General features: G+C 44.7%; 1 protein-coding gene across 1 annotated transcript in view; it reads right to left on the bottom strand.

Moving 5' to 3' along the window:
• Positions 1–2088: 2088 nt before the first annotated feature.
• LOC126109700 (uncharacterized) overlaps positions 2089–27939 on the bottom strand; it is a 94076-nt gene continuing 68225 nt past the window's right edge. The window contains exon 5 of the mRNA XM_049914752.1: positions 2089–2415. Within this exon, the coding sequence (XP_049770709.1) occupies positions 2217–2415 (199 nt within the window). The 3' untranslated portion in view covers positions 2089–2216. The remainder of the gene's footprint in view (positions 2416–27939) is intronic.

Below are 27939 nucleotides of genomic sequence, written 5' to 3' on the forward strand. Positions count from 1 at the left end.
TGAGTGTAATATGAACTGTTAAATACTACATACACTATGTGATCAAAAGTATCCAGACACCTGCCTGAAAATGACTTACAAGTTCGTGGCGCCCTCCATCGGTAATTCTGGAATTCAACATGGTGTTGGCCCACCCTTAGCCTTGATGACAGACTCTACTCCCGCAGGCATACGTTCAATCAGGTGCTGGAAGGTTTCTTGGGGAATGGCTGCCCATTCTGCACGGAGTGCTGCACTGAGGAGAGGTATCAATGTCGGTCGGTGAGGCCTGGCACGAAGTCGGCGTTCCAAAACATTCCAAAGGCGTTCTGTAGGATTCAGGTCAGAACTCCGTGCAGGCCAGTCCATTACAGGGATGTTATAGTCGTGTAACGACTCCGCCACAGGCCGTGCTTTGTGAACAGGTGTTCGATCGTGTTGAAAGATGCAATCGCCATCCCCGAGTTGATCTTCAAGAGTGGGCAACAAGAAGATGCTTAAAACATCAATGTAGGCCTGCGCTGGGATAGTGCCACGCAAAACAACAAGAGGTGCAAGCCCCCTCCTTGAACAACACGACCACACCGTAACACCGCCGCCTTCGAATTTTTCTGTTGACACTACACACGCCGCCCGATGACGTTCACCAGGCATTCGCCATACCCACACCCTGCCATCGGATTGCTACATCGTGTATCGTGATTCGTCAATCCACGCAATGTTTCTCCACTGTTCCATCGTCCAATGTTTACGCTGCTTATACCAAGCGAGGCGTTGTTTGACATTTACCGGCGTGACGTGTGGCTTATGAGCAGCCGCTCGACGATGAAATCCAATTTTTCTCACCTCCCTCCTTGCAGTGTATCCTGATGCAGTTTAGAGTTCCTGTGTGATGGTCTGGATAGATGTCTGCCTATTACACTTTACGACCCTCTTCAACTGCCGGCGGTCTTTGTCAGTCAACAGATGAGGTCGGCCTATACGCTTTTGTGCTGTACGTGTCCCTTTACGTTTCCACTTCACTATCACATCTGAAACAGTGGAGCTGGGGATGTTTAGGAATGTGGAATTCTCGCGTACAGACGTATGACACAAGTGACACCCAATCGCCTGACCCCGTTCGAAGTCCGTGAGTTCCGCAGAGCCCCATTCTGCTCTCTCATGATGTATAATGGCTACTGAGGTCACTGATATGGAGTACCTGGCAGTAGGTGGCAGCACAGTTCACCTAATATGAGAAACGTATGTTTTTGGGTATGTCCGGAAACTTTTGATCACACACACACACACACACACAAACATATATATATATATATATATATATATATATATATATATATATGTCTGTGTGTGTGTGTGTGTGTGTGTGTGTGTGTGTTTTGGGATAAATAAATAAACAAATAGACAATAAACTGTGTTTGATATTGGTGAACAAGAGTCATACAATAATTTTTAAATGAACACAGCACCATTTGACTGTATTGTTGTTTATTTAATTACGACCAAGGATTCGGCCTTTTAAGCTTTTCAAGTTATTGCGTTTATGTCATTAGCATAACCTCAAATTTGGCCATAAATTAAGAACAAAATTGCAAATCACCATAGTTACTGAACCTTTTACAATATGTAAAATCACCATAGTTACTGGACTTTTTACAATACGCCGATTTTACATATGGTATTCAGTGAGAAGTCAGCATTTTCTTAATTTATAGCCGATTTTTTGCTTGATGTTACGCAATATAAGTTAATAACACAAACTCTGACAATTGATAAAGGCATAAAAGTCCGTAACCTGGTTCGTAAATAAATAAACAACAATACAATCAAATAGCGGTGTGTTCATTTGAAAACAATAAATGGACAATGTTAACTCAGCAGCTGACAATTTAATAATTGTCACAGACCAACATTAATTAATTTTCGATTTATGCTAAGCACATTTATTTCATGTTATTGTTGCAGTTTATTAGTTAATTTGTACATGCATAATTAATAATGATAATTTTCACCGAGTTATGCCATAATACAAAAATAATTTCTATGGATACATCAAGCGCTCCTGACACAAATTAAATTACTAAAAATGTATTGTGCTTTTTTTTTTTTTTTTTTTGCCCAGTGCAGCGAATCGCAGTATTCTTAGACAGACGTCAGAGAACGCTACAACCTGCTGGTGGTGAGTGAACCTCAGAGAGGTTTCTCTGCAGCTGTCTCGTCCTCAGGAGGTGAGAGCCTCAGAGCCCCTGCGCCACCCCCGCCGCCTCCAGCACGTCCTGCACGGTGAGCTGGGCCAGCCGCTGCGCCAGCACGGGGCGCACCCTGTCCTCCACCACCCCCAGCAGCACGTCCTGGAAGAGCCACGTGAAGAGGTTGATGACCCCGTTGGCGATCCAGTCCACCAGCGTGCCCCCCTGCAGCTGTACGGTCAGCTTCCTGGAGACACACAAACACACACGTACAAACACCGCGGTTACAACAGAAAATACGAGTACAGTTTAGGAATGAGATGAATGAGAGAAGCTCAATGGAAAAGGGAGTGGGGCAAGGCTGCCCTCTCTCCCCAGTACTACACTCCTGGAAATGGAAAAAAGAACACATTGACACCGGTGTGTCAGACCCACCATACTTGCTCCGGACACTGCGAGAGGGCTGTACAAGCAATGATCACACGCACGGCACAGCGGACACACCAGCAACCGCGGTGTTGGCCGTCGAATGGCGCTAGCTGCGCAGCATTTGTGCACCGCCGCCGTCAGTGTCAGCCAGTTTGCCGTGGCATACGGAGCTCCATCGCAGTCTTTAACACTGGTAGCATGCCGCGACAGCGTGGACGTGAACCGTATGTGCAGTTGACGGACTTTGAGCGAGGGCGTATAGTGGGCATGCGGGAGGCCGGGTGGACGTACCGCCGAATTGCTCAACACGTGGGGCGTGAGGTCTCCACAGTACATCGATGTTGTCGCCAGTGGTCGGCGGAAGGTGCACGTGCCCGTCGACCTGGGACCGGACCGCAGCGACGCACGGATGCACGCCAAGACCGTAGGATCCTACGCAGTGCCGTAGGGGACCGCACCGCCACTTCCCAGAAAATTAGGGACACTGTTGCTCCTGGGGTATCGGCGAGGACCATTCGCAACCGTCTCCATGAAGCTGCGCTACGGTCCCGCACACCGTTAGGCCGTCTTCCGCTCACGCCCCAACATCGTGCAGCCCGCCTCCAGTGGTGTCGCGACAGGCGTGAATGGAGGGACGAATGGAGACGTGTCGTCTTCAGCGATGAGAGTCGCTTCTGCCTTGGTGCCAATGATGGTCGTATGCGTGTTTGGCGCCGTGCAGGTGACGCCACAATCAGGACTGCATACGACCGAGGCACACAGGGCCAACACCCGGCATCATGGTGTGGGGAGCGATCTCCTACACTGGCCGTACACCACTGGTGATCGTCGAGGGGACATTGAATAGTGCACGGTACATCCAAACCGTCATCGAACCCATCGTTCTACCATTCCTAGACCGGCAAGGGAACTTGTTGTTCCAACAGGACAATGCACGTCCGCATGTATCCCGTGCCACCCAACGTGTTCTAGAAGTTGTAAGTCAACTACCCTGGCCAGCAAGATCTCCGGATCTGTCCCCCATTGAGCATGTTTGGGACTGGATGAAGCGTCGTCTCACGCGGTCTGCACGTCCAGCACGAACGCTGGTCCAACTGAGGCGCCAGGTGGAAATGGCATGGCAAGCCGTTCCACAGGACTACATCCAGCATCTCTACGATCATCTCCATGGGAGAATAGCAGCCTGCATTGCTGCGAAAGGTGGATATACACTGTACTAGTGCCGACATTGTGCATGCTCTGTTGCCTGTGTCTATGTGCCTGTGGTTCTGTCAGTGTGATCATGTGATGTATCTGACCCCAGGAATGTGTCAATAATGTTTCCCCTTCCTGGGACAATGAATTCACGGTGTTCTTATTTCAATTTCGAGGAGTGTATTTACCAAGTGCAGAAGTATGAAACCGGAATTTGGTTGCAATAATTACACATCTTTCGACCAACTTTGTTGTATGGGAGCAAAAGTTGTTTGGATTCAGGTTACCTTTCGACCAACTTTGTTGTATGGGAGCAAAAGCTGTGTGGATTCAGGTTACCTTATCAATAACGCTGAGGTTATGGATATGAAAGCAGCTAGGATGATTGCAGGTACTAGCAGATGGGAAGAATGGCAGGAGGTGTCCACAATAAGGAAATCAAAGAAAAACTGGGAATGAACTCTATAGATGTAGCAGTCAGGTTGAACAGGCTTAGACGGTGGGGTCATGTTACACGCATGGGAGAAGCAAGGTTACCCAAGAGACTCATGGGTTCAGCAGTAGAGGGTAGGAGGAGTCAGGGCAGACTAAGGAGAAGGTACTTGGATTCGGTTAAGAATGATTTTGAAGTAATAGGCTTAACATCAGAAGAGGCACCAATGTTAGCACTGAATAGGGGATCATGGAGGAATTTTATAAGGGGGACTATGCTCCAGACTGAACGCTGAAAGGCATAATCAGTTTTAAATGATGGTGATGATGATGAATCACACATCTATTGTTTGAAACTTATGACCAATATTTTATTCAAAATAATCTCCACTACTATTTACACATTTCTTTCATCTCTCCGGCAGGGCCAGAAGGAGTAGCCATGCGGCCTGAGGCGCCTTGTCACGGCTCCCCCCGTCGGAGGTTCGAGTCCTCCGTCGGGCACAGTTGGGTGTGTTGTCCATAGCGTAGGTTACTTTAAATTAAATTAAGTAGTGCGTAAGCATAGCGACCGATGACCTCAGCAGTTTGGTCCCATGGTCCTTACCACAAGTTTCCAATTTTTCTCCAGCAGGCTATGAATGCCACGCCTAAAAAACCGTTTCTCTTTTGAAGCGAACCATTCAGCGAGCCATTCAGCGAGCCAGTTTTGTACATTTTCATGCAAACTAAAACGATTTTCATGGAGAGGGTGTCTCAGTGATGCAAAATGCAAATAGATGATAATCGGACGGAGCCAAGTCTGAAGAACAAGCCGCATGCCCTAGTATTTCCCAACTGAACACCTCCACCGTTTCCCTGAACCGTTTTGCTGTGTGTGATGGGGCGTTACAATGGAGCAATAGGACTTGTCGTTGCCTTTTTCCATATTACGGTCTTCTTTCACATAATGCTCGATTTAAATCGATCATTTGCTAGCCGTGCGGGATTAGCCGAGCGGTCTGGGGCGCTGCAGTCATGGACTGTGCGGGTGGTCCCGGCGGAGGTTCGAGTCCTCCCTCGGGCATGGGTGTGTGTGTTTGTCCTTAGGATAATTTAGGTTAAGTAGCGTGTAAGCTTAGGGACTGATGACCTTAGCAGTTAAGTCCCATAAGATTTGACACACATTTGAACATTTTTTTTTTTTTTTTTATAATTTGCTGTTGGCAGTGATCAGTTTTAACGGTATCACCACGTTTTAGCAGCTCATTCTGATCCCACCAAACAAGCCGGCCGAAGTGGCCGTGCGGTTCTAGGCGCTGCAGTCTGGAACCGCGAGACCGCTACGGTCACAGGTTCGAATCCTGCCTCGGGCATGGATGTGTGTGATGTCCTTAGGTTAGTTAGGTTTAACTAGTTCTAAGTTCTAGGGGACTAATGACCTGAGAAGTTGAGTCCCATAGTGCTCAGAGCCATTTTGAACCCACCAAACACAGATAATTGTGTTCTTTCCAAGGCGATTTGGTCTTTCAGTGGATATCGATGCTATGCCTGCATTCCCCCATGTCTTCTGACGCTTAGGATTCTCAGAATATATCCATTTTTCATCACCTGTCACTATTCGATGGAGAAACTACTTTCTTTTGTATCTAGCGAGCACAATTTCAGAAGCGGTCTTTCGAGTTGCGTGCTGTCTTTCATGCAGCTCGTACGGAACCCATTTTCCCACTTTCTGCAACTTTCCCATAGCTTTCAATCAAAGACAAACGGCTTTCTGAGTCACATGCAATTGTTCCGCGAGTTCCTGTTGAGTTTATCATCTCCATCCAATAAGGCCTGCAATTCAATTCGTTGTCTTCGAAACTTTTCGGTGCTTGCCCACGCTCGTCGTTTCTCATGTCAAAATCACCACTTTCGAATTTTTTGGACGACTGGAAACATTGTTTTTTTTTTTTCCAGAGAGCATGTTCGCCAAAAGCTTCGACAAGCATTGTTTAAACTCATGAGAGTCTTACTGGAGCCACTCTGTAGAAAATATGGACGTGGAAGGTGTCGCATTGTCCTGCTGGAATTGCCCGACTGCGTCGGAATGCGGAATGAATACGAATGGCTGCAGGTATAAGACAATACACTTATGTACGTGTCATCTGTCAGACGTATCAGGGGTCCCACATCAGACGGCCGTTGTGGCCGAGCGGTTCTAAGCGCTTCAGTCTGGAACCGCGCTGCTGCTACGGTCGCAGGTTCGAATCTTGCCACGGACATGGATTTGTGTGCTGTCCTCAGGTTAGTTAGGTTTAAGCAGTTCTAAGTCTAGGGGACTGATGACCTCAGATGGTAAGTCCCGTAGTGCTCAGAGTCATTTGATCCGGAAATTCCGTTACTGTGTGTTCACATTCGTCATCAGCCGTAACAGGAACCAGACTACGCTGCAGACAAGGTCTCGCGGGCCACACACTGACGGCTAGCACCAACCATAGGGAAAATGCGGTTCCGTATTTCTACATCTGGTACAGTGCAGCGCCAATGAAACTGGTATAGGCATGCGGCTTCAAATACAGAGGTACGTAAACAGCCAGAATACGGCGATGCGATCGGCAACGCCTGTATAAGACAACAAGTGTCTGGCTCTGTTGTTAGATCGGTTACTGCTGCTACAGTGGCAGGTTATCAAGACTTAAGTGAGTTTGAACGTGGTGTTATAATGAGCGCACGAGCGATGGGACACACCATCTCCAAGGTTAACTGGGGATTTTATCCGTACGACCATTTCACGACTGCAGTGTGAATGTGAAAAATCCGGTCAAACATCAAATCTTCGGCATCTCTGGGACTGGAAAAAGATCTTGCAAGAACTGGACCAGCGAGAACTGAAAAACGTTCAGCATGACAGAAGTGCAATCCTTCCCCTATCTGCTGCACATTTCAATGCTGGATCATCAACAGGTGTCAGCGTGCGAACCGTTCAACGAACCATCACCATAAGGGCTTTCGGAGCCGTAGACCGAAGACCTCGCCTGGGCCTGTCAACAACGACATTGGACTGTTGATGACTGGAAACATGTTGCCTGGTCGGACGAGTCTCGTTTCAAATTGTATCGAGTGAATGGACCTGTACGGATATGGTCACAACCTCATGAATCCATGGACCCTGCATGTCAGCAGGTGACTGTTCAAAAAATGGCTCTGAGCACTATGGGACTCAACTTCTGAGGTCATTAGTCCCCTAGAACTTGGAACTAGTTAAACCTAACTAACCTAAGGACATCACACACATCCATGCCCGAGGCAGGATTCGAACCTGTGACCGTAGCGGTCTCGCGGTTCCAGACTGCAGCGCCTAGAATCGCACGGCCACTTCGGCCGGAGGTAACTGTTCAAGCTGGTGGATTTTGCAACAGCTGGACCAACGACCACTGAAGAGAATCTTTCAACGTGACAGAAGTGCAACCCTTCTGCAGACTGCTGGGCCATGAACACGTGTCAGCGTGCGAACCATTCAACGAAGCATCACCATAAGGGCTTTCGGAGCCGAAATCCAAAGGGCTCACCTGGGCCTGTCAACACCGACATTGGACTGTTGATGACTGACAACATGTTGCCTGGTCGGACGAGTCTCGTTTCAAATTGTATCATGCGAATGGACCTGTACGGATATTGCCAAAAATTCATGAATCCATGGACCCTGCGTGTCAGCTGGGGACTTTTCAAGTTGGTGGAGGCTCTAATGGTGTGGGGCGTGTGCAGTTGGAGTGATATGGGACCAAAAATGGTTCAAATGGCTCTAAGCGCTGTGGGACATAACATCTGGGGTCATCAGTCCCCTAGACTTAGCACTACGTAAACCTAACTAACCTAAGCCACACACACCCATGCCCGAGGCAGGATTCGAACCTGCAACCGCAGCAGCAGCGCGGTTCCGGATTGAAGCGCCTAGAACCGATCGGTCACCGCGGCCGTCTGATACGTCTGACAGGTGACACGTACATAAGCGTATTGTCTTATACCTGAAGCCATTCGCATCCAATGTGCATTCCGACGGACTCGGGCAATTCCAGCAGGACAATGCGACACCTCCCACGTCCATATTTTCTACAGAGTGGCTCCAGTAAGACACTCATGAGTTTAAACAGTTCCTCTGGTCAGCAGACTCCCCACACATAAACATTACTCAGCATATCTTGGATGCCTTGCAATGCGCTGTTCAGAACAGATCTCCTCTGCTTCATACTCTTGCGGATTTAAGGACAACCTTGCAGGAATCATATTGGGAATTTCCTCCATCACTACTTCGTACTGGAGTCTGACAATATTACGATAATAGCAATTATCTTTTGAAGATAATTCAGTTTCTTCACTGAAAAACAACCGAATCGTTTAGTTTTTACCCGCCATAAAACTTCATTTTACCCCCCCCCCCCCCCAGCGGTAACTACTCCTATATTTCTGGAATATGTATGTGACCAGAACGCAGCAAGTCATTCACAATGGAGAGAAGTCTTTCGAAGTAAGAATGATTTCCGGTGTGCCGCAGGGGAGTGTCTTAGGACCGCTGCTGTTCACAGTATACGTAAATGACCTTCTGGATAACATCGGAAGTTCACTGAGGCTTTTTGCGGATGATGCTGTAGTTTATCGAGAGGTTGTAACAATGGAAAATTGTACTGGCATGCAGCAGGATCTGCAACGAATTGACACATGGTGCAGGGAATGGAAATTTAATCTCAATGTAGACGAGTGTAACGTGCTGCGAAAGCATAGAAAGAAAGATCCTTTATCATTTAGCTACAATATGCCAGGTCAGCAACTGGAAACAGTTAATTCCATAAATTATCTGTGGTGTAGGCATTAGGGGTGACTTAATATGGAATGATCATATAAAGTTGATCGTCGGTAAAGCAGATGCCAGACTGAGATTCATTGGAAGAATCCTAAGGAAATGCAATTCGAAAACAAAGAAAGTAGGTTACAGTACACTTGTTCGACCACTGCTCGAATACTGCTCAGCAGTGTGGGATCCGTGCCACATAGGGTTGATAGAAGAGATAGAGAAGATCCTACGGAGAGCAGCGCGCTTCGTTACAGGATCATTTAGTAATCGCGAAAGCGTTACGGAGATGATAGATAAACTCCAGTGGAAGACTCTGCAGGAGAGACGCTCAGCAGCTCGGTACGGGCTTTTGTTGAAGTTTCGAGAACATAGCTTCACCGAGGAGTCAAGCAGTATATTGCTCCCTCCTACGTATATCTCTCGAAGAGACCATGAGGATAAAATCAGACAGATTAGAGCCCACACAGAGGCATATCGACAATCTTTCTTTCCACGAACAATACGAGACTGCAATAGAAGGGAGAACCGATAGAGGTACTCAAGGTACCCTCCGCCACACACCGTCAGGTGGCTTGCGGAGTATCGATGTAGATGTAGATGTAGACCTTTCACGCGCATTGTCGGAAATTGCAAGTTTACTCCTTTTTTTGCAGGTGTCACAAGTATAGGTATGTAATGTCGTATCAGCCTCCTTACCGAAAGGAATAGTACGCACTCCACTGGTCCCGCGGAAACGCGGTTTCGTGGATACTCACGATCAACACGCGGGCGGTGGCCTTCGCGTTCAATTACTCAGGACGCTGCAGAACAGGCCGGGCAGCCGCCAACTCTCCGGATGAGCGCGGCTGACGTTTCGACGCTGATGTATGGGCCCACCCATCCTCAGGCAGCGTTATTAATGAGGGCGCGGCGGCCGTCGCTGCTGACGCAATTATTAGCGCCGCACGCGATGTCGCTACGCCTACTTTCTCTCTCTCTCACTCTCTCTCTCTCTTACACACACACACACACACACACACACACACACACACACGCTGCTGGATGATCGTTTTCCAGCGAGGGCAGATGTTAGACGGCGCGTAGGACGGCTTTAAAAATTCGTCGCCACTCCCCAGCGCCCGTCTTCCGAGCCAAAGCCAGACCTGTATCAACAATGAGGCATCCGCTGTCGAACCAACCTGGGAAAAAAGGCCTGTCGCCGTAAATGGCTGCCAGTGTCGCGGACGGGCAGATCTGGCAAATGTTTCACACGGCCCCAAAGTGCTTGTTGTCAACAGCCCACAGACCGCTGGCAAACGACTACCGAGACATGTTTTCGCTATTTCCTCTGAGCATCTTTTCTCGTGTGGATTGCCCCAGTGTCTTACCGTATTCCCCACTGAAATCTGCCTTTCAACGTGAATCAGATATCAAAACCGAAGCCACCTGATTAGAAAATTGGTCCATATGCTGTTGCTGGATTGTTTAACGGCAACGGCCTTGCCGCAGTGGATACACCGGTTCCCGTGAGATCGCCGAGGTGAAGCGCTGTCGGGCGTGGTCGGCACTTGGATGGGTGACCATCAAGGCCACCAAGCGCTGTTGCCATTTTTCGGGGTGCACTCAGCCACGTGATGCCAATTGAGGAGCTACTCGACCGAATAGTAGCGGCTTCGGTCACGAATACCACCATAACGACCGTGAGAGCAGTGTTCTGACCCAACGCCCCTCCTATCCGCATCCTCCACTGAGGATGACACGGCGGTCGGATGGTCCCGGTAGGCCACTCGTGGCCTGAAGACGAAGTGTGAGTGGATTGTTTAACACTGTATAGTCCAAAGCAGCCACTCTAGGAAATGATCTTTCTAGAGTTCAGAGAAATAGGTATTTCTCCTGTGAATCCAGATACTTTCACAGATGAAGATATTTATTCCTGAACTTTCAGTTATAAAATATGAAGAGGAAAATTGTTGTGTACACCTTGGGCAGAAACGAGATTGCACGTATATAAGCCGAAGAACATGTAAGGGAGAGAGTGGCAGCGAATGGGATGCGACTGATTTTGTATTCTGTCCTGGATAACACGCCGGTATTACTGCACCTGGCTGTGAGGGAGGTTTGGTTAGTTCAGCGTGAATCAACGCGTAATTGGGTCGATAGTACTGTATATGCAAAACTGCCCAGAAAGCATTGACAGCATGATGTGTTATTCTTGACCACTGTGCTGGCGTACGCCTTCGCCGGCACTAGTAAACATTGTACAGCAGGCGCTGAACTAAGCGCTCCTGTCACAAGAGAAGACCAAGGCACGCCTCGAGGCTATTCCCCAATAACGTCACCTGGGCGGTCTGCATACAGGCCGCCGACGACGACCGAGCTGTCTCAATCTCTTAGTCTCTCAGTCTCAGTACCTCAATATGTCGATGGGACTCGGATCGCATTGCACCTCAGCACGTCATACTGTGCTCCAGTCTTCCTCACTGATAGCCGTCGCCTCGTATTTTAGGTAGCTGTGAGGAATTGCTAATCATTGTACATAGTTGTAATATGGACACGGACAACAGTCATGAATTGGTACATGTTATTGTTTGCTCTTAGCTGCAAAATTACAGATCTGACATCATTGGAGTTAAGTACTCAATTGGTTCTCGCAATAAAGTATATTTTAATCACAAGTGTATTTTCTGTAGTAATGAGAGAATACCGGCCACCCATCTATCATACCACCCAGAAACCACCAACATTAAAAGAGGGCACAGCCATAACTATCAACAGTGTTCTTCTTTTTTGTAACGTCACCACGTGGTCTGGTGATGGCCAAGCGCCGGCCACTGTGGCCGAGCGGTTCTAGGTGTCGGGCGGCGTGCCCGAGCGGTTCTAGGCGCTACAGTCTGGAACCGCGCTACCGCTAAGGTCGCAGGTTCGAATCTTGCCTCGGGCATGGATGTGTGTGATGTCCTTAGGTTAGCTAGGTTTAAGTAGTTCTAAGTTCTAGGGGCCTCATGACGTCAGAAGTTAAGTCCCGTAGTGCTCAGAGACATTTGAAACATTTTTTTTTATTCTAGGCGCTTCAGTCTGGAACTGCCCGACCATTACGGTCGCAGATTCGAATCCTGCCTCGGGCGTGGATGTGTATCATGTCCTTAGCTTAGTTAGGTTTAAGTAATCTAGGGGACTGATGACCTAGGATGTTAAGTCCCATAGTGCTCAAAGCCATTTGGACCATCTTTTACTATCTGATGTTTTCTACATGGTCATAACTATGCCGTGAATGGTGGACTATGCCTGTCAGTACTGACTGCCCGTTTTCGCATATGCAGGTTTGATGATGTCAGATCCTTCCAGCAGAACTTCAGACATTAGTCGAGTCCATGCCACGTCATGTTGTGGCACTTCTGCGTGCTTGCGTAGACCCTAAACGGTACTAGGCATGTGTACCAGTTTCTTTGGCTCTTCAGTGTATTAGCCAGCAAATGAAGTAAATTTTGTTGTAATGTTGTCAGCACAGTGCCCACTCGCAACAATAGAAATTTCTGCACTTATACAGCTTACCCCCTCTATAACATATCACCCTGCAACAACATACTACGATTTTTTATTACGAGTTTAGATTGAAAACAATCGCTGTAAACTGACGCTATGTGTCAAATACACGATAAATTTTGAAACCATGTCAAAAGTAGTAGCCACGACAAAAATAGAACAAGAAGAAGATGAGGATTAACTGTCGGTAGTGAGGATATTATAGGTCAAGCCTGTAAAAGAAAAGCGAATTATCATGGAAAACATGGAATTTTTATGATGTGCCAAATGTTGCTTGATGTGAATATGACTGTAATAGGGTGAAAAGTTGTGCAGTTCCATCAATAAATTATTTCTGGGAAAAAATAGCGGACGACCTCTGTTGCCAATAGCTTATCTACCAGTTCACATTTAATATAATTATTAACCAAATTTAATAATTTAAGTGCTGTCTTATATACTCGTCGAGAGCTTCAGTTGTATGTTAAAAGTTTAAAAGGGGAAGACAAGTATCACTATTTCGAACTTTGTCTTTATCTTGAGATATCGTACCTTACAACACACCAGTGACTATTTCCTCCGGTATTTTAGAATGAGAGCACTTACCGACTTTGGAAAGTCGTTCACCATAACTTAAGATCGTTCCTAAACTATATCTCGCTTGTATGCTTAAGGTCACATATTTACCTCGTAACCTCATTCATAAAGTTGTCAGCTGTCTCAAGCCGTTTTATACAAGGCAGTTAGATTCTCTAATTTTCGGGAGCGTCCTTGAAAATCCTCTGGAATTTTGTCACTGTTATTCGAGTTCACAGTATATTTTAATTTCTGATATAAATGTAAGCGCCGCGCGGGATTAGCCGAGCGGTCTAAGGCGCTGCAGTCACGGACTGTGCGGCTGGTCCCGGCGGAGGTTCGAGTCCTTCTTTGGGCATGGGTGTGTGTGTTTGTCCTTAGGATAATTTAGGTTAAGTAGTGTGTAAGTTTATGGACTGATGACCTTAGCAGTTAAGTCCCGTAAGATTTCACAAACATTTTTCGAACATAAATGTAAGCATGTTTATTTTTCTTGTGCACCCTTCCAGAGTGAAACGGTAGAGATATAATCTAAAGATGATTCGTTGAAGCCTCTGCGAGAAATGTGGAATAGTCGCAGGCCGGAGTGGCCGTGCGGTTCTAGGCGCTACAGTCTGGAACCTCGCTACCGCTACGGTCGCAGGTTCGAATCCTGCCTCGGGCATGGATGTGTGTGATGTCCTTAGGTTAGTAAGGTTTAAGTATTTCTAAGTTCTAGGCGACTGATGACCTCTGAAGTTAAGTCGCATACTGCTCAGAGCCATTTGAACCGTTTTTGTAGAATAGTCATGCAGATGTAGAAGTAAGTCTTATAAAGCTTTTATGAATATGTTTGTCTATGGTGTAGCCTTGTATGGAACTGAAACAAGGACGACATGCGCCACATACGGGAAGAGGATACTATTGCCGCTACAGAATGTTGCAGCAGATGACACGGGTATATAAGATTCCTAAGGAAGGAGTACTGTATCAAGTCAAAGAGAAAATAATTTACGAACTATATGAAAGGCAACTGTTTATAGAATTCATCCCGATGAATAGACAAATACATAATTAAGTATTTATTAAAAGACTTCTCCTATACACCATGACCTGCACTAGAATGTGTTTTCGGATTTATAACCCATCGTCAGCGACATACGATACAGAGGAAGAATCAACTATGTGTGTATAGATTTCTACAAAATGATAATTGTACATATGTAGCAGTAATGTAAGTCTACTTCTATAGCAATGACTTGCTTGTTAGTTAATACGACAGGGTCTGAAATGTGTCCTACAGCATTGTACACAGTTTGTCAAGTACGTTACTGTTGTAAATTTTAGGCATTGACAATTCTTGATAATGTTTGACGTAAGTGTCATACAGAGCAGACGTGTAACCGACAGGCCAAGTAGGGTACATTGCCTCTCTTTTGTTATGTCTAAGAACATATTTATATATATGTCAGTGACATGCATTCGTATAGGCCTAATTATGTAAATTACAGATTTTGGCAATTTGCTTGAGAAGACAGAAAGTAAAGAAGGAAAAAGATTGCAGAGTCATCCAACATATCACGCCAAATTACATAGTTGTGACGTGCAGGAGATAGAGCTCAAGCCAAAATTGTTCGTTAAAACACTATTGAAATTCTGTATGTACATGTTATACTGTAACTGTTTTTTCATTAAATATATTGTCTGGTTGTTTTGTTGTACGGGTGTATATTTCAGTTTCTTCTAAAATATTTAATAATCTGGCTTTTTTCTGATTTTTTGGAGAATGACGATGTTTTTGTTAATGTCACTAGCTGAGAGCTTGTATTCCCTTAAATGATCACTCAATGCTGAGGGATTTACGTAATTAACATTAGTATGTCCTCTAAATCTTGTTTTGTTCTCTCATTTATCACAATCATTACATGTTACTTTATACACTACTGATGTGTTGTGTGATATCTTATCGATATCGTTTATACGACGTGATGTTGCATTGTTCTCTGTCCTGAAGCCGATTTGCAGTCTAGTTTCTTGAAAAACTTAGTCAGAAATGCGATACTGGTATGGTAAAGTTATAAACCTACCTTTGTCTACTTGCTTGCTCTTTTCTAATGTGATCTGATATCTGCTCTTACTACGTTGCTTCATTTGCCGTTTTATGTTTTCTTATTGCAACGTTACGTAGCGCTCTGTATGAAAATCACTGGCTGTGCTGTGTGCAGTCTGTGGATAGTTTGCATTGTTGTCTGCCATTGTAGCGTTGGGCAGCTGGATGTGAACAGCGCGTAGCGTTGCGCAGTTGGAGGTGAGCCGCCAGCAGTGGTGGATGTGGGGAGAGAAATGGCGGAGTTTTGAAATTTGTAAGACTGGATGTCATGAACTGCTATGTATGTTATGATTTTTCAACACTATTAAGGTAAATACATTGTTTGTTCTCTATTAATATCTTTCATTTGCTAACTATGCCTATCAGTAGTTAGTGCCTTCAGTAGTTTGAATGTTTTATTTAGCTGGCAGTAGTGGCGTTCGCTGTATTGCAGTAGCTTGAGTAACGAAGATTTTTGTGAGGTAAGTGATTTGTGAAAGGTATAGTTTAATGTTAGTCAGGACCATTCTTTTGTAGGGATTATTGAAAGTCAGATGGCGTTGCGCTAAAAAATATTGTGTGTCAGTTTAAACACAGTCATGTATAATTGTTCTAAGGGGACGTTTCACACTGCCTGACCTGTCTGCTCTATATGACAGTTGCAACTATTATCAAGAACTGTCACAGACTAATATTTGACAACAGTAACATGCATGACAAACTGTGTATTATAATATCGGACATATTTCAGATCCTGTCGTATTAATTGACAAGCATGTCATTGCTATAGAAGTGCATAATGTAAGTAGACTTATATTGCTTAATATTATATTGTTACTGGTTTTTTAAATATAAAGTGCGTCGTCATACAAACAGCTTTCGTCCATTACGAACAATATAACTTTTATACATATTACCTTTAGCTAAAATAAACAGAATCTACTCTTACTGATATTCCAGATCATATTAACGTAATAACAGAAATAAGTCAACAGTTCATTTTAATTTTTGTTATTATTTAAAATTAAATTTAAATATAATGCTTACGGTCATACAAACAGCTGTATCTCATTGCAGATACAATATCTGTGTATTATTGACTCCTGGGCATTCATGTTAAGTGCTATCTTGATTAAAATATTTGCTATAAACTGATTGTTTCATACGTTAATGTACAAATAGATATAGATGAAATAGAATAGAATTAATAGAGATAAGACACCAGATCACTTGAAGTTGTTATTGTGGTACTTCATTTATTTATATTATTTTGTGCTCTCATGTTAATGCCAGTCTGATTAAAATATTTGCCCTTATATCGACTTTAATACATGCAAAAAAAGGACAAATTACACCTCTGTGCAAAGTAAGTCTATACCATAACTTTTTGTCAAAATCTTTGTTATAAGCAACGGTCGTACAAGCGCGTGCTGGATGCTGGCAAAGTTTCGCTGTCAGGGTCTAAATTAATATAGATTGTGTAAAAGTGTTTGAAGTGACATATACCAACTGGCCAGCAAAATGGAAGCAGATAAATGGACACTAACGGAAAAAATCCGCCCATACTGTCGCTGCAAGTAAAAAAAAAAATAGTTTACATCCATATCTGCAGAAGAAAAATTCTGGGGCTACGGAATCGTCCGATTTCACCCGTCTGCTTTGACCCATAACGTCATCAATTTGGAAGAAATGGCTATTCTAAGCTTTTGCAATATGGTGCCTATGATGTCACTATATACACACGGCACCACGAAAATATGTATAAATAAGACAATAACATCTCCTTCGAAAAATACAATCAAACTAACGCGACAACTGCTGGAAATTGGGGGTTTTAGAGAGGGGACAAGCTAAATATAACAGTCAAAAAACACACCGAGATGCCAAAACACACAAAACGACGAACAAAAAACAATAATTACAAAATCTACAGGATTCGGACTTTTCCCTTGATCTATATACGTCAACCGCAGTTGACGAAACCAAAACAGCAATGCCTACAGCAAAAGCTATGAAAACTGGAAAGAGACATTTCCCTTGACCACAGCTGACGATACCAAAACACAAATTCCTAAATATAAAACTACGAAAATTGCAATCAGTCATTTCCCTTGACCTATATAGGTCAACCATATCTATTGATACGAAATATCCAACACCTACAACTACGGAAAACAAAACCAACCCCATAACACCTCAAGAAGTAAAAAATCAAACATCCCTACGTAAATTAAAACACCTTCAATACACAAGAAATGCACAAAACATTACAACTCGAGAAAAACAGTTCCAAAAAAAAAAAAAAACAATTACTTACCACCAACAAATTTCGGTGCTTCAAAGTAGGTCGGCCATCTCTCTCTCTCTCTCTCTCTCTCTCTCACACACACACACACACGCACACACACACACACACACACACACAGATACACACACATACAGAGAGAGAGAGAGAGAGAGAGAGAGAGAGAGACGAACACACGGCGCCATCAAACACAACGAGACGACATCTACAAACACAACCAACTCATAAACTCCGCGCCGTACTGGCGTCACACACGAAAACACCCTTACGTCATGGGGTCAAAGCAGACGGGTGGAATCGGACGCTTCCGTTAACCCATCAGGGCGCTACATAAAAGCGTGTTCCATCCTCTTCGACGAGAGATGTCTACTGGTGCTAAGAGTAAGCCTTAATTTCTGAGAATGTACCACTGGAGCGCAGAATTGTGTTGTGTTGAAACATGGAATGTGGGGAAACCGGATAAGAAGAGAGTCGAAGGGTTTGAGATGCAGCTCTACAGAGCAGTGTTGAAAATTACATGGACTGATAAGACAATGAATGCGAAAATAGTCCGCAGAATCGGGGAGAGAACGAGTATGATGCAACCACTGAGACGAAGAAGGGACACGGTGATAGGACATTTGATAAGACAACACGGAATAATTTCCATGTTACTAGAAGGAGGTGAAGAGCGTAAAAAATGTAGAGAAACACAAACTGGAATACACCCAGCAAGTAATTGAGGATGTAGGTTACAATTGCTACTCTGAAATGAGAAGGTTAGGACAAGAGAGGAACTCGTGGTGGGCCACATCAGATCAGCCAGAAGACTGATGACCGGAAAAAAAGAAACAAAAAGGAGGAAAAGGCCTTTTTGCATGAAGAAATCCATCATATGGGAATCGTGAGCTTACGATAAACCTTTGACCGATGAAAAGCGCGGTTTATAAATACACTACTGGCCATTAAATTTGCTACACCACGACGATGACGTGCTACAGACGCGAAATTTAACCGAAAGGACGAAGATGCTGTGATACGCAAATGATTAGCTTTTCAGAGCATTCACACAAGGTTGGCACCGGTGGCGACACCTAACACGTGCTGACATGAGGAGAGTTTCCAACCTATTTTTCGTACACAAACAGCAGTTCACCGGCGTTGCCTGCTAAAACGTTGATGCCTCGTGTAAGGAGGAGAAATGCGTACCACCACGTTTCTGACTTTGATAAAGGTCGGATTGTAGCCTATGGCGATTGCGGTTTTTCGTATCGCGACATTGCTGCTCGCGTTGGTCGAGATCCAATGACTGTTAGCAGGATATGGAATCAGTGGGTTCTGGACGGTAATACGGAACGCCGTGCTGGATCCCAACGGCCTCGTATCACTAGCAGTCGAGATGACAGGCATCTTATCCGCATGGCTGTAACGGATCGTGCAGCCACGTCTCGATCCCAGAGTCAACAGATTGGGACGTTTGCAAGACAACAACCATCTGCACGAACAGTTCGACGACGTTTGCAGCAGCATGGACTATCAGCTCGGAGACCGTGGTTTCGGTTACCCTCGACGCTGCATCGGTGGTGTACTTCACGACGAACCTGCGTGCACGAATGGCAAAACGTCATTTTTTGGGAGGAATCCAGGTTCTGTTTACAGCATCATTATGGTCGCATCCGTGTTTGGCGACATCGCGGTGAACGCACATTGGAAGCGTGTATTCGTCATCGCCATACTGGCGTAACACCCGGCGTGATGTATGGCGTGCCATTGGTTACACGTCTCTGTCACCTCTTGTTCTCATTGACGGCACTTTGAACAGTCGACGTTACATTTCAGATATGTTACGACCTGTGGCTCTACCCTTCATTCGATCCCTGCGAAACCCTACATTTCAGTAGGATAATGCACTACCGCATGTTGCAGGTCCTGTACGGGCCTTTCTGGATACAGAAAATGTTCGACTGCTGCCCTGGCCAGCACGTTCACCAGACCTCTCACCAACTGAAGACGTCTGGTCAATGGTGCCCGAGCGACTGGCTCGTGACAATACGCCAGTCAGTATTCGTGATGAACTGTGGTATCGTGTTGAAGCTGCATTGGCAGCTGTATCTGTACACGCCATCCAAGCTCTGTTTGACTCAATGCCCAGGCGTGGGAAGGCCGTTATTACGGCCATAGGTGGTTGTTTTGGGTACTGATTTCTCAGGATCTATCACCCAAATTGCGTGAGAATGTAATAACATGTCGGTTTTAGTATAATATATTTGTCCAATGAATACCTGTTTATCATCTGCATTTCTTCTTGGTGTAGCAATTTTAATGGCCAGTAGTGTATATAAAAGTAAAGTATTTCCAAATCGTAAATTTTTGTCCTCTGTGCATATACTCATAGCTTATGCTTTGCGAGCCCTGTTACGCAACGTGTTCTGTAAAGTTATGCAGGAAATATGACACGATCGAATTTGTTGCAGTAAAAAGGAGTTACAGCAATTTGGTGCAGTTTCAATTGGAAACTCCGCTCCCTGATTGGATTTTTAATTAACTGCCCCCGTTTCACGTCGGGAGCAAGACATTCAAATTTTTTTCACCTGCCATTTCAGTTTAGTGAGTGCATCGTAGAAACCCCCCGGTATCTCGTTCACGTTCCCGTCCTGTCTCGATTCACCCTCGATCGCTCCCCACCCACACCCCATTCCTCCCTCCACCAGCGATCCACCCCCTCTATCACTTCTCACCCCTCATCCCCCAACCCACATCCTCCGCATTCGCAGTTCATTGCTATGAACGTGCACTACATTTTCGGAAGGACAGCTTCAATTTGCCCCTGTTATTTTTTAATTAAAGCCCTGCGCCTGTTATAATACGCTGCTACGGGGCAAAACTGTGGGGAGTAATTAATTTGGTTCGAGCAGTGGCAGTAAATGATTGCATGCCAAGAAGCCTTCAGGCGTAGAAAAAGTATATTGTTAACATCAATCGAAATGTATAATAGCTTTCATAGCTTATTTCATTTATTCATTTAACCTGCCGAAATTTGTACCGACAAGAAGCACCCTTTCATATACGGGGTGACTCACGTAAGATGTAACACTCCTTTTATTCGTATTGTGTGATTCGCTGTTATTAACGGCGTCCGGAAGCGCTTAAAAAGACGATTACAGTGATAAAATGGTTATTAATGTTGACGTGGAAAGTCTCCCCAGAAGAACTCGAACAGTGTGTTAAAATTGCAAAGCAATGTATCCAGCGTCAGCTTTTGCAGTGTAAACACCTCCAAGCACAGCTCTCGTGGGAGAACTTTGGTGGGCGTGAAGAATAGGCAAAATAAAGCAGTACATATTATACTGTTTGTACCAAAAATTGACTTTTACCTTGCTCTGAATGGTAATTTACCATATTAGATTTAGAAACGATGATGTATACAAAATGTTTCTCGTATAAGACTCTACATTCAATTAACGCCCTTGAAAACAGTAGATAAACTTTTGTAATAATGTGAAATTCTGCAAAACATCCCACCACCTACAATTAATTTTGAGCAATAAAAACATACATGCATGTGTTGTAACGTTGTTGCATTAATTTGTGGTGTAAGCGGTGCTGATAGACAATAAAAGCGGGTTAAAAGCTGTGAGCTGTCTGGGGAAGTTAACCTTGCATTACTGAGCAACTGTTTCACCTGGTATCCAGTCTAGCTTACCAAATTCCCAACCAGACTAAAGAAATAAATCAGTTTATATTTGGAAATTTGTTTTAACATTGATCATTGAAATTTCAGCATATTAAACGTGAGTCATAACTAAGCTGGTGCCGTATTTAGGATTGTGAAAATGTGAGATTGTAATCTTACGGAACACATCAAATATGGAGCCGAGATTTGGAGACTACATACAACACTGCATTCATAAAATAACACACGAAGAGCGTTGAAACATATGCAAGAGGAAATTAACCACAACCAACCGATTCAATTTTCGCCCAAAGAAGTTACGTTCGTAGCACAATCCTGTCCGTCATGTAATTACCACACACTGGTATACTAAATTCATACTAACTCTCTGTGAAATCTTCCCGAAAAGAGTAGCTGAGGGCTACTTTGATGATTACACCACATGCTTCACGTGGTCAACTTGGTTTACACAAAGAGTGTAACCCCACAATAATTTTGATAATTAAAATAAATTAGATCGAAAAGCAATTTACAAAAAAAACCTCGAACTGGTTACTATCGTCTTAATATTAACCTGATGGGTCAAACAATTGTATAAGCACGTGGTACTGGTCTCACAAAGTACACCCCACGTGGGTTGAACACAAAGAAAAGTTGCTATATTGAAAAATATTGTCAAGACGAGACATTATAATCTCACGCACATTCGCATTGAAGATTGATGATGCTTGTTAGAGTTACTGATCTACACGTGGTTCCACTTTACTCATAAAGTAGTGACAAAGCAACTACCGGAATATATTCTGAACTTCACACTCGAATTACACTGCGTTGCAATTTAAGATAACATTAGATAATTTAGAGCTAAACCTGAAATAAAGGTGATTAAATCTTCAGTTAGGCTGAACTTAAGAAATCCATTGTCCTACGGACTTAGCAGACACGCGCTTAGCCGGAGACCTTACCACTTCAGACGCTCGCCACGGACAGACTGACCTGGTCCCTTCCTGAGGGTGGCTCACAAATACAAACGGAAGTGGCCAGAGGGGCAGCTTCCTATATCAACATGACAAGGGACGGACAGGACCATACTAAGGATAGAAACCTCTTTGCTTTTAGAAAGCATAGCTACCTGTTCCGACGTTGGTCCTACTGTTCTCTAGCAGACAGGCTTGTCTGCTACCCTCAAGCATGCAACTAGAAAAACATTTGATCATTCATCATCTCACACAGAAGGGAAGGGGGATGACAGTATCTTATCATATACAATATATAAAAGAAAGCGGATGTAGGTTCCGTATGAGACTGTGTGACATCAATTACATATAAACTGTGTTTTGAAGTGTAGTAGTGTGACAGATCGTTCTTGTTTATGTGTAAAAGTAACACGTTCCACTACTCAGTCTCCTCCCAGATATAAACGCCACAGTAAATTTAGAAGAGGAATTTATGCCGTAAATGACAACAGATTTAAGAAATTAACATGAAAGGAATCCAGCAGAAACCTTTCAGTGTAACAATCTTAGTTCCTGAAAGACCATTTTTCGAAAATAACCCGAGTATTTTCAGAAAACTTGTTTAAAATATCTAAATATTCATTAATATTCTAATTATTTATTTTACTTGCACTTGTTTTATGTTTTAACTTGTTAGTTTAAATTCTTACATTCATGATTCCTTTGTTTTTCACATTACTGTTTCATGTACACATATTTTGCTAATTGAAAGCTATGTGTACCTTATTATTATGATACAAAATCATTGCAATAATGATAATCTGTAAAGATATGCTCAAACCAAAACGTTTATTCATACCACGTACGTAAAATGAATGAAATTCATTCACATACGACACATGACGGGGAACACAACATAAAACAAAATATCCTATTGTGCGTCACGCATATTTTAGTACATTGGGATGCAGCCGGATCCCATCAACATTCTGTCACGATGTTTCGGCCCAGAGACGTCCGGCCATCCTCAGGTGAGCAGACGAAGTACTGTAGAGGCCTGACGCAGTCATGGTATTTATAGCGAATTCCGCGCATGCTTATCGTACTGGCGGTTTACGGAGCATGCATTAGGAGGTGATATGCGCGAGGTAGCCAAGTTGTGTGTGCTGCCCTCAGTGGTGAAGTTAGAACAAAATAATTGCTGAGTATCGACTGAGCATGTCGATTCCGTTGTGACCGCATAATTTTAATAACTGGATTCCAATTAAAGGCCGTTATGATGATTCAATAAATTATCGTCGAAGCACCATGCGATGGCCCGCACGTTCACCGGATCAGACGACCCCGGATTTCTTTCTGTAGGGAAAGTTGAAGGATATTTGCTATCGTGATCCAGCAACAACGACTGACAACATGCGTCAGCGCATTGTCAATGTATGTGCGAACATTATGGAAGGCGAACTACTCACTATTGAGAGGAATTTCGTTACACGTGTTGCGAAATGCAGTGAGGTTGACGGACATCATTTTGAGTATTCATTGCATTAATGTGGTATTTTAAGGTAATCACGCTGTAACATCATGCGTTCTCAAAAATGGTTCAAATGGCTCTGAGCACTATGGGACTTAACATCTATGGTCATCAGTCCCCTAGAACTTAGAACTACTTAAACCTAACTAACCTAAGGGCATCACACAACACCCAGTCATGCGTTCTCAAAAAAATGGTTCAAATGGCTCTGGGCACTATGGGACTTGACATCTGTGGTCATCAGTCCCCTAGAACTTAGAATTACTTAAACCTAACTAACCTAAGGACATCACACACATCCATGCCCGAGGTAGGATTCGAACCTGCGATCGTAGCGGTCACATGGCTCCAGACTGAAGCGCCTAGAACCGCACGGCCATACTGGCCGGCCATGCGTTCTCAGAAATGATAAATTCACAAAGGTACATGTATCACATCGGAACAACCGAAATAAAATGTTCAAACGGACCTACGTTCTGTATTTTAATTTAAAAAACCTGCCTTTTACCAACTGTTCGTCTAAAATTGTGAGCCATTTGTTTGACTATTACAGCGCCATGTATGACAAAGCGCAAAAAGTGGTCCAACTAAAACATTCATATTTCTTTACGTACTACACGAATATGTAATAAAATATGGGGGTTCCAATTTTTAAAAAACGCAGTTGATATCCGATTGACCTATGGTAGCGCCATCTAGCGGGCCAACCATAGTGTCATCTGGTTTCCTCCTTCAAACTAGACCAGTTTCGTTCTTTGTAGATGTTTCTTTTGATGCTTATTTCGTGAGATATTTGGCCCGGTCACTATCAATGAACCACCTTGTATATGCAGAGCCACACTCACAGGGAACTTTATAAACACCCGCCTTCCTCAATCGTAAATCGTCTTTAACGGTTCCGACTAACGCCCTGATCTTTGCTGGTGGACGGAAGATGACATTAATATTATCCTCCCTTGTCTGCTCTGTAACCCTCCTATCAACTCTGATCCTCACTCCCCCTCCTTTCCTCTGTCCTTTTCCCGGGCTCCCTCTCCCCCCCTTCCATCCTCTTTCTTCCCCACCTCCCCTCTCTATGCCCCCTTCTCTCCCCCGCGTCCTTTTACATTTCCCTCCTCTGCCTCCTCTCATTCCCTCTCGCGTCTGCCCTTCTCCCCCTTTATTAGTCCTCTCCCTCCTTGGTTTCCCCACCCCCTTTTCGTTTTTTCCACTCCTCCCTCCTTGTTTTTCCCCCTACTCCAGGTCCTCCCCCCCCCCCCCCCGCCGATCTGCCTTGGGTCGGGAGTGCCATCTTTGTGCCGCCTTTTTCGTGCAGTGTTTTACAGTGTGTTTTTCCAGTGCGTGCTCCGTGTTGTGTCTTTCGGGAAGTGTAGCGAACAGCCATCGTACTGTCGCTGGGTGTGCTTTTTATTACTTGCGAACAGAAACCAGACTGTCGCCATGTTTTTTAATTGTGTGTCTACTGTGTTACTTGTCTGATTCCTGTGTCTTTTTATCTACACTGCCAACCCCCTTTGCTTTCTCCTCCCTTTGTTTAAAAAAAGTCGGTAGGCTGTAGAGCAGCGTAGTAAGCTGCTGCCGACCCGCCCCCTTCGGGGGGAATTGAAAATCAATAAAGAAAAAAAAAACTGCTCTGTAAAGTAGGACGGATGGTGTTCTGTGTCATCTCTGCCGAAAGAGCACAATGCTGGTGCACGTAAAAGTGTTATGGAGGTTACTGATCGTGGCATATTATTGAACCTGCAGCTCCTCGGGATACCACACTTATGAGTATGCAAGTTGACCCTGATGATGATGATGTTTGGTTTGTGGGGCGCTCAACTGCTTGGTTATCAGCGCCCGTACAATTATCCAATCTTTGCTCAGTCCAATTTCGCCACGTTCCTGGATGATGATGAAATGATGAGGACAACACAAACACCCAGTCATCTCGAGGCAGGTGAAAATCCCTGACCCCGCCGGGAATCGAACCCGGGACCCCGCGCTCGGGAAGCGAGAGCGCTACTGCGAGACCACGAGCGGCGGACACAAGTTGACCCTACCACATCGTCAGCTACAATTGCAGTGGGCACGGGACCACCGGGACACGACCGTCGATCTATGAAAACGTGCTGGCTCTTCAGGTGAACCACGTTTTTACCACATTACGTCGCTGGTCGTCTCCACGAACGCCGTCATCGAGGAGAACGACGGCTCGAAACGTGCAGCGCGCTATCGACGCATGCTGGTGGGACCAGTATCATGCTGTGGGAGACATTCTTGCATGGGACCTGTGGCAGTAACAGATGACACGCTGACAGCTGCGAAACCCCTGTATCCCTTCATGCTCGATGTCTTCCCCCCAATGGTGATGTCATCTTTCAGCAGTATAATTATCTGTGTCTCGAAGCTGTAACCGCGCTACAGTGATTTCTGGAGTGTTGTAGTGAACTCACGATTGACGTGTCGGCGACGAAATTTGCCTGATGTAGATGCTACATTATCCATCTGAGTCGCTATCAGGAGCCATCACCGCGTACGCAGATTAGCGGTCCGTTATTTGCGCGTATTACGTCACCTGCGCGTAGACATGTGATGCCACGTACCTCCACAAACCTATCTGTCGGATCCCTGATAGGCAGAATCAGTGATGCATTTCGTTCCAAAGACGGACGAATAGCCTATTAATCAGGATGATCTCAATGTTTAGGCCGATCAGTGTATGTCATTCCACGAGAAGCATGTTGGATAAATTAGAACCTTTCATGACCGGTTTTTGAACATCGGCTCTCAGAACTTTATGACATAGGCTCCAAATAATGCACGTCGTTAATGTAGCATATAGCACCACAAACTGCGGGGTATTTCCAATGCATCCAGAATGAGAATTTCACTCTGGAGCGGAGTGTCCGCTGATATGAAACTTCCTGGCAGACGAAAACTATGTGCCGGACTGAGACTCGAACTCGGGACCTTTGCCTTTCGCGGGCAAGCATCTTAGCTACCCAAGCACGACACACGCCCCGTCCTCACAGCTTTATGGTACTTCTGCCAGTACCTCAACTCCTACATTTCAAACTTTACAGGTCCGCAGCTCGTGGTCGTGCGGTAACGTTCTCGCTTCCCACGCACGGGTTCCCGGGTTCGATTCCCGGCGGGGTCAGGTATTTTCTCTGCCTCGTGATGACTGGGTGTTGTGTGATGTCCTTAGGTTAGTTAGGTTTAAGTAGTTCTAAGTTCTAGGGGACTGATGACCATAGATGTTAAGTCCCATAGTGCTCAGAGCCATTTGAACCATTTGAAACTTTACAGAAGCTCTCCTTCGCAACAGAGCTCCTTCGCAGGGCAGCTTCTGTAAAGTTTGGAAGGTAGGAGACGAGGTACTGGCAGCAATACCATAAAGCTGTGAGGACGGGGCGTGAGTCGTGCTTGGCTAGCTCAGACGGTGGAGCACTTGCCCCTAAGGGCCAAAGTTCTGAGTTCGAGTATCGCTCCGGCACACAGTTTTAATCTGCCAGGAAGTTCCATTTTCAGTGCAGTTCGCTTGGCATTTCTGTAGCACCTTCACGCTGATTATACGAATTCGTGAAAAACAACGTCACTCCTCTCTGAATATTCTCTATATTTTCAGTGAATTCAGTGTGGGAAGGGTCCCACACCATCGAACAGTATCCAAGAGTTGATGGAATGAGACCTCTCCAGGCAAACTCTTGCTGGTATTTTGCCCAAACTCTGCATGACCATCTGCAATTGCCAACTCCTGAACACTGAATAGTGTAGTCGGATTATATAAGGTGATCCTTGTAGAAGTAGATCAAAAAATGAAACACTAAATGTAATGGATGGGATTTGCTAATTGCAGAGCAAAATAACTCACGATGACCGAAGTAGAGAGGATTCAGACTGCAAGCAGTATGAAAATCATTTGTTAAAAACAGCAGTTTATTAACGGGATTATAGCCTTTCCCCCATGTTATTCAATCCGGACACAGAGCACAAATCTAAGGACACCATAGAGAAACTGGGAAACGGTATTAAAATTCAGAGAGATGGACCTTAAGAAAAGTAAGACAGGGATGATTGAATGCCGCCAGGTGATGCTGAGGTAATTAGGTTTGGAAGTCAGGCTCTAAAAGTAGTATATCAGTTTTTTTGTTTGGACAGAAAAGTAAAACGATGGTCGAAGTAGAGAGATTTGCAGAATGCAACAAAAGTGAGTGACACAAATAATTGTTTCAACATTTATTTTAAATTACGGATTTCATCTCTTCGGTTTGCCCATAACACAAACCTTTGCATCTAAGGGTTCTGTTTTATACAGAAAATTGTAATTTTGTT

The sequence above is a fragment of the Schistocerca cancellata genome, chromosome 12 (genome assembly GCF_023864275.1).
Source record: "Schistocerca cancellata isolate TAMUIC-IGC-003103 chromosome 12, iqSchCanc2.1, whole genome shotgun sequence".
Taxonomy (NCBI): Eukaryota; Metazoa; Arthropoda; class Insecta; order Orthoptera; family Acrididae; genus Schistocerca; species Schistocerca cancellata.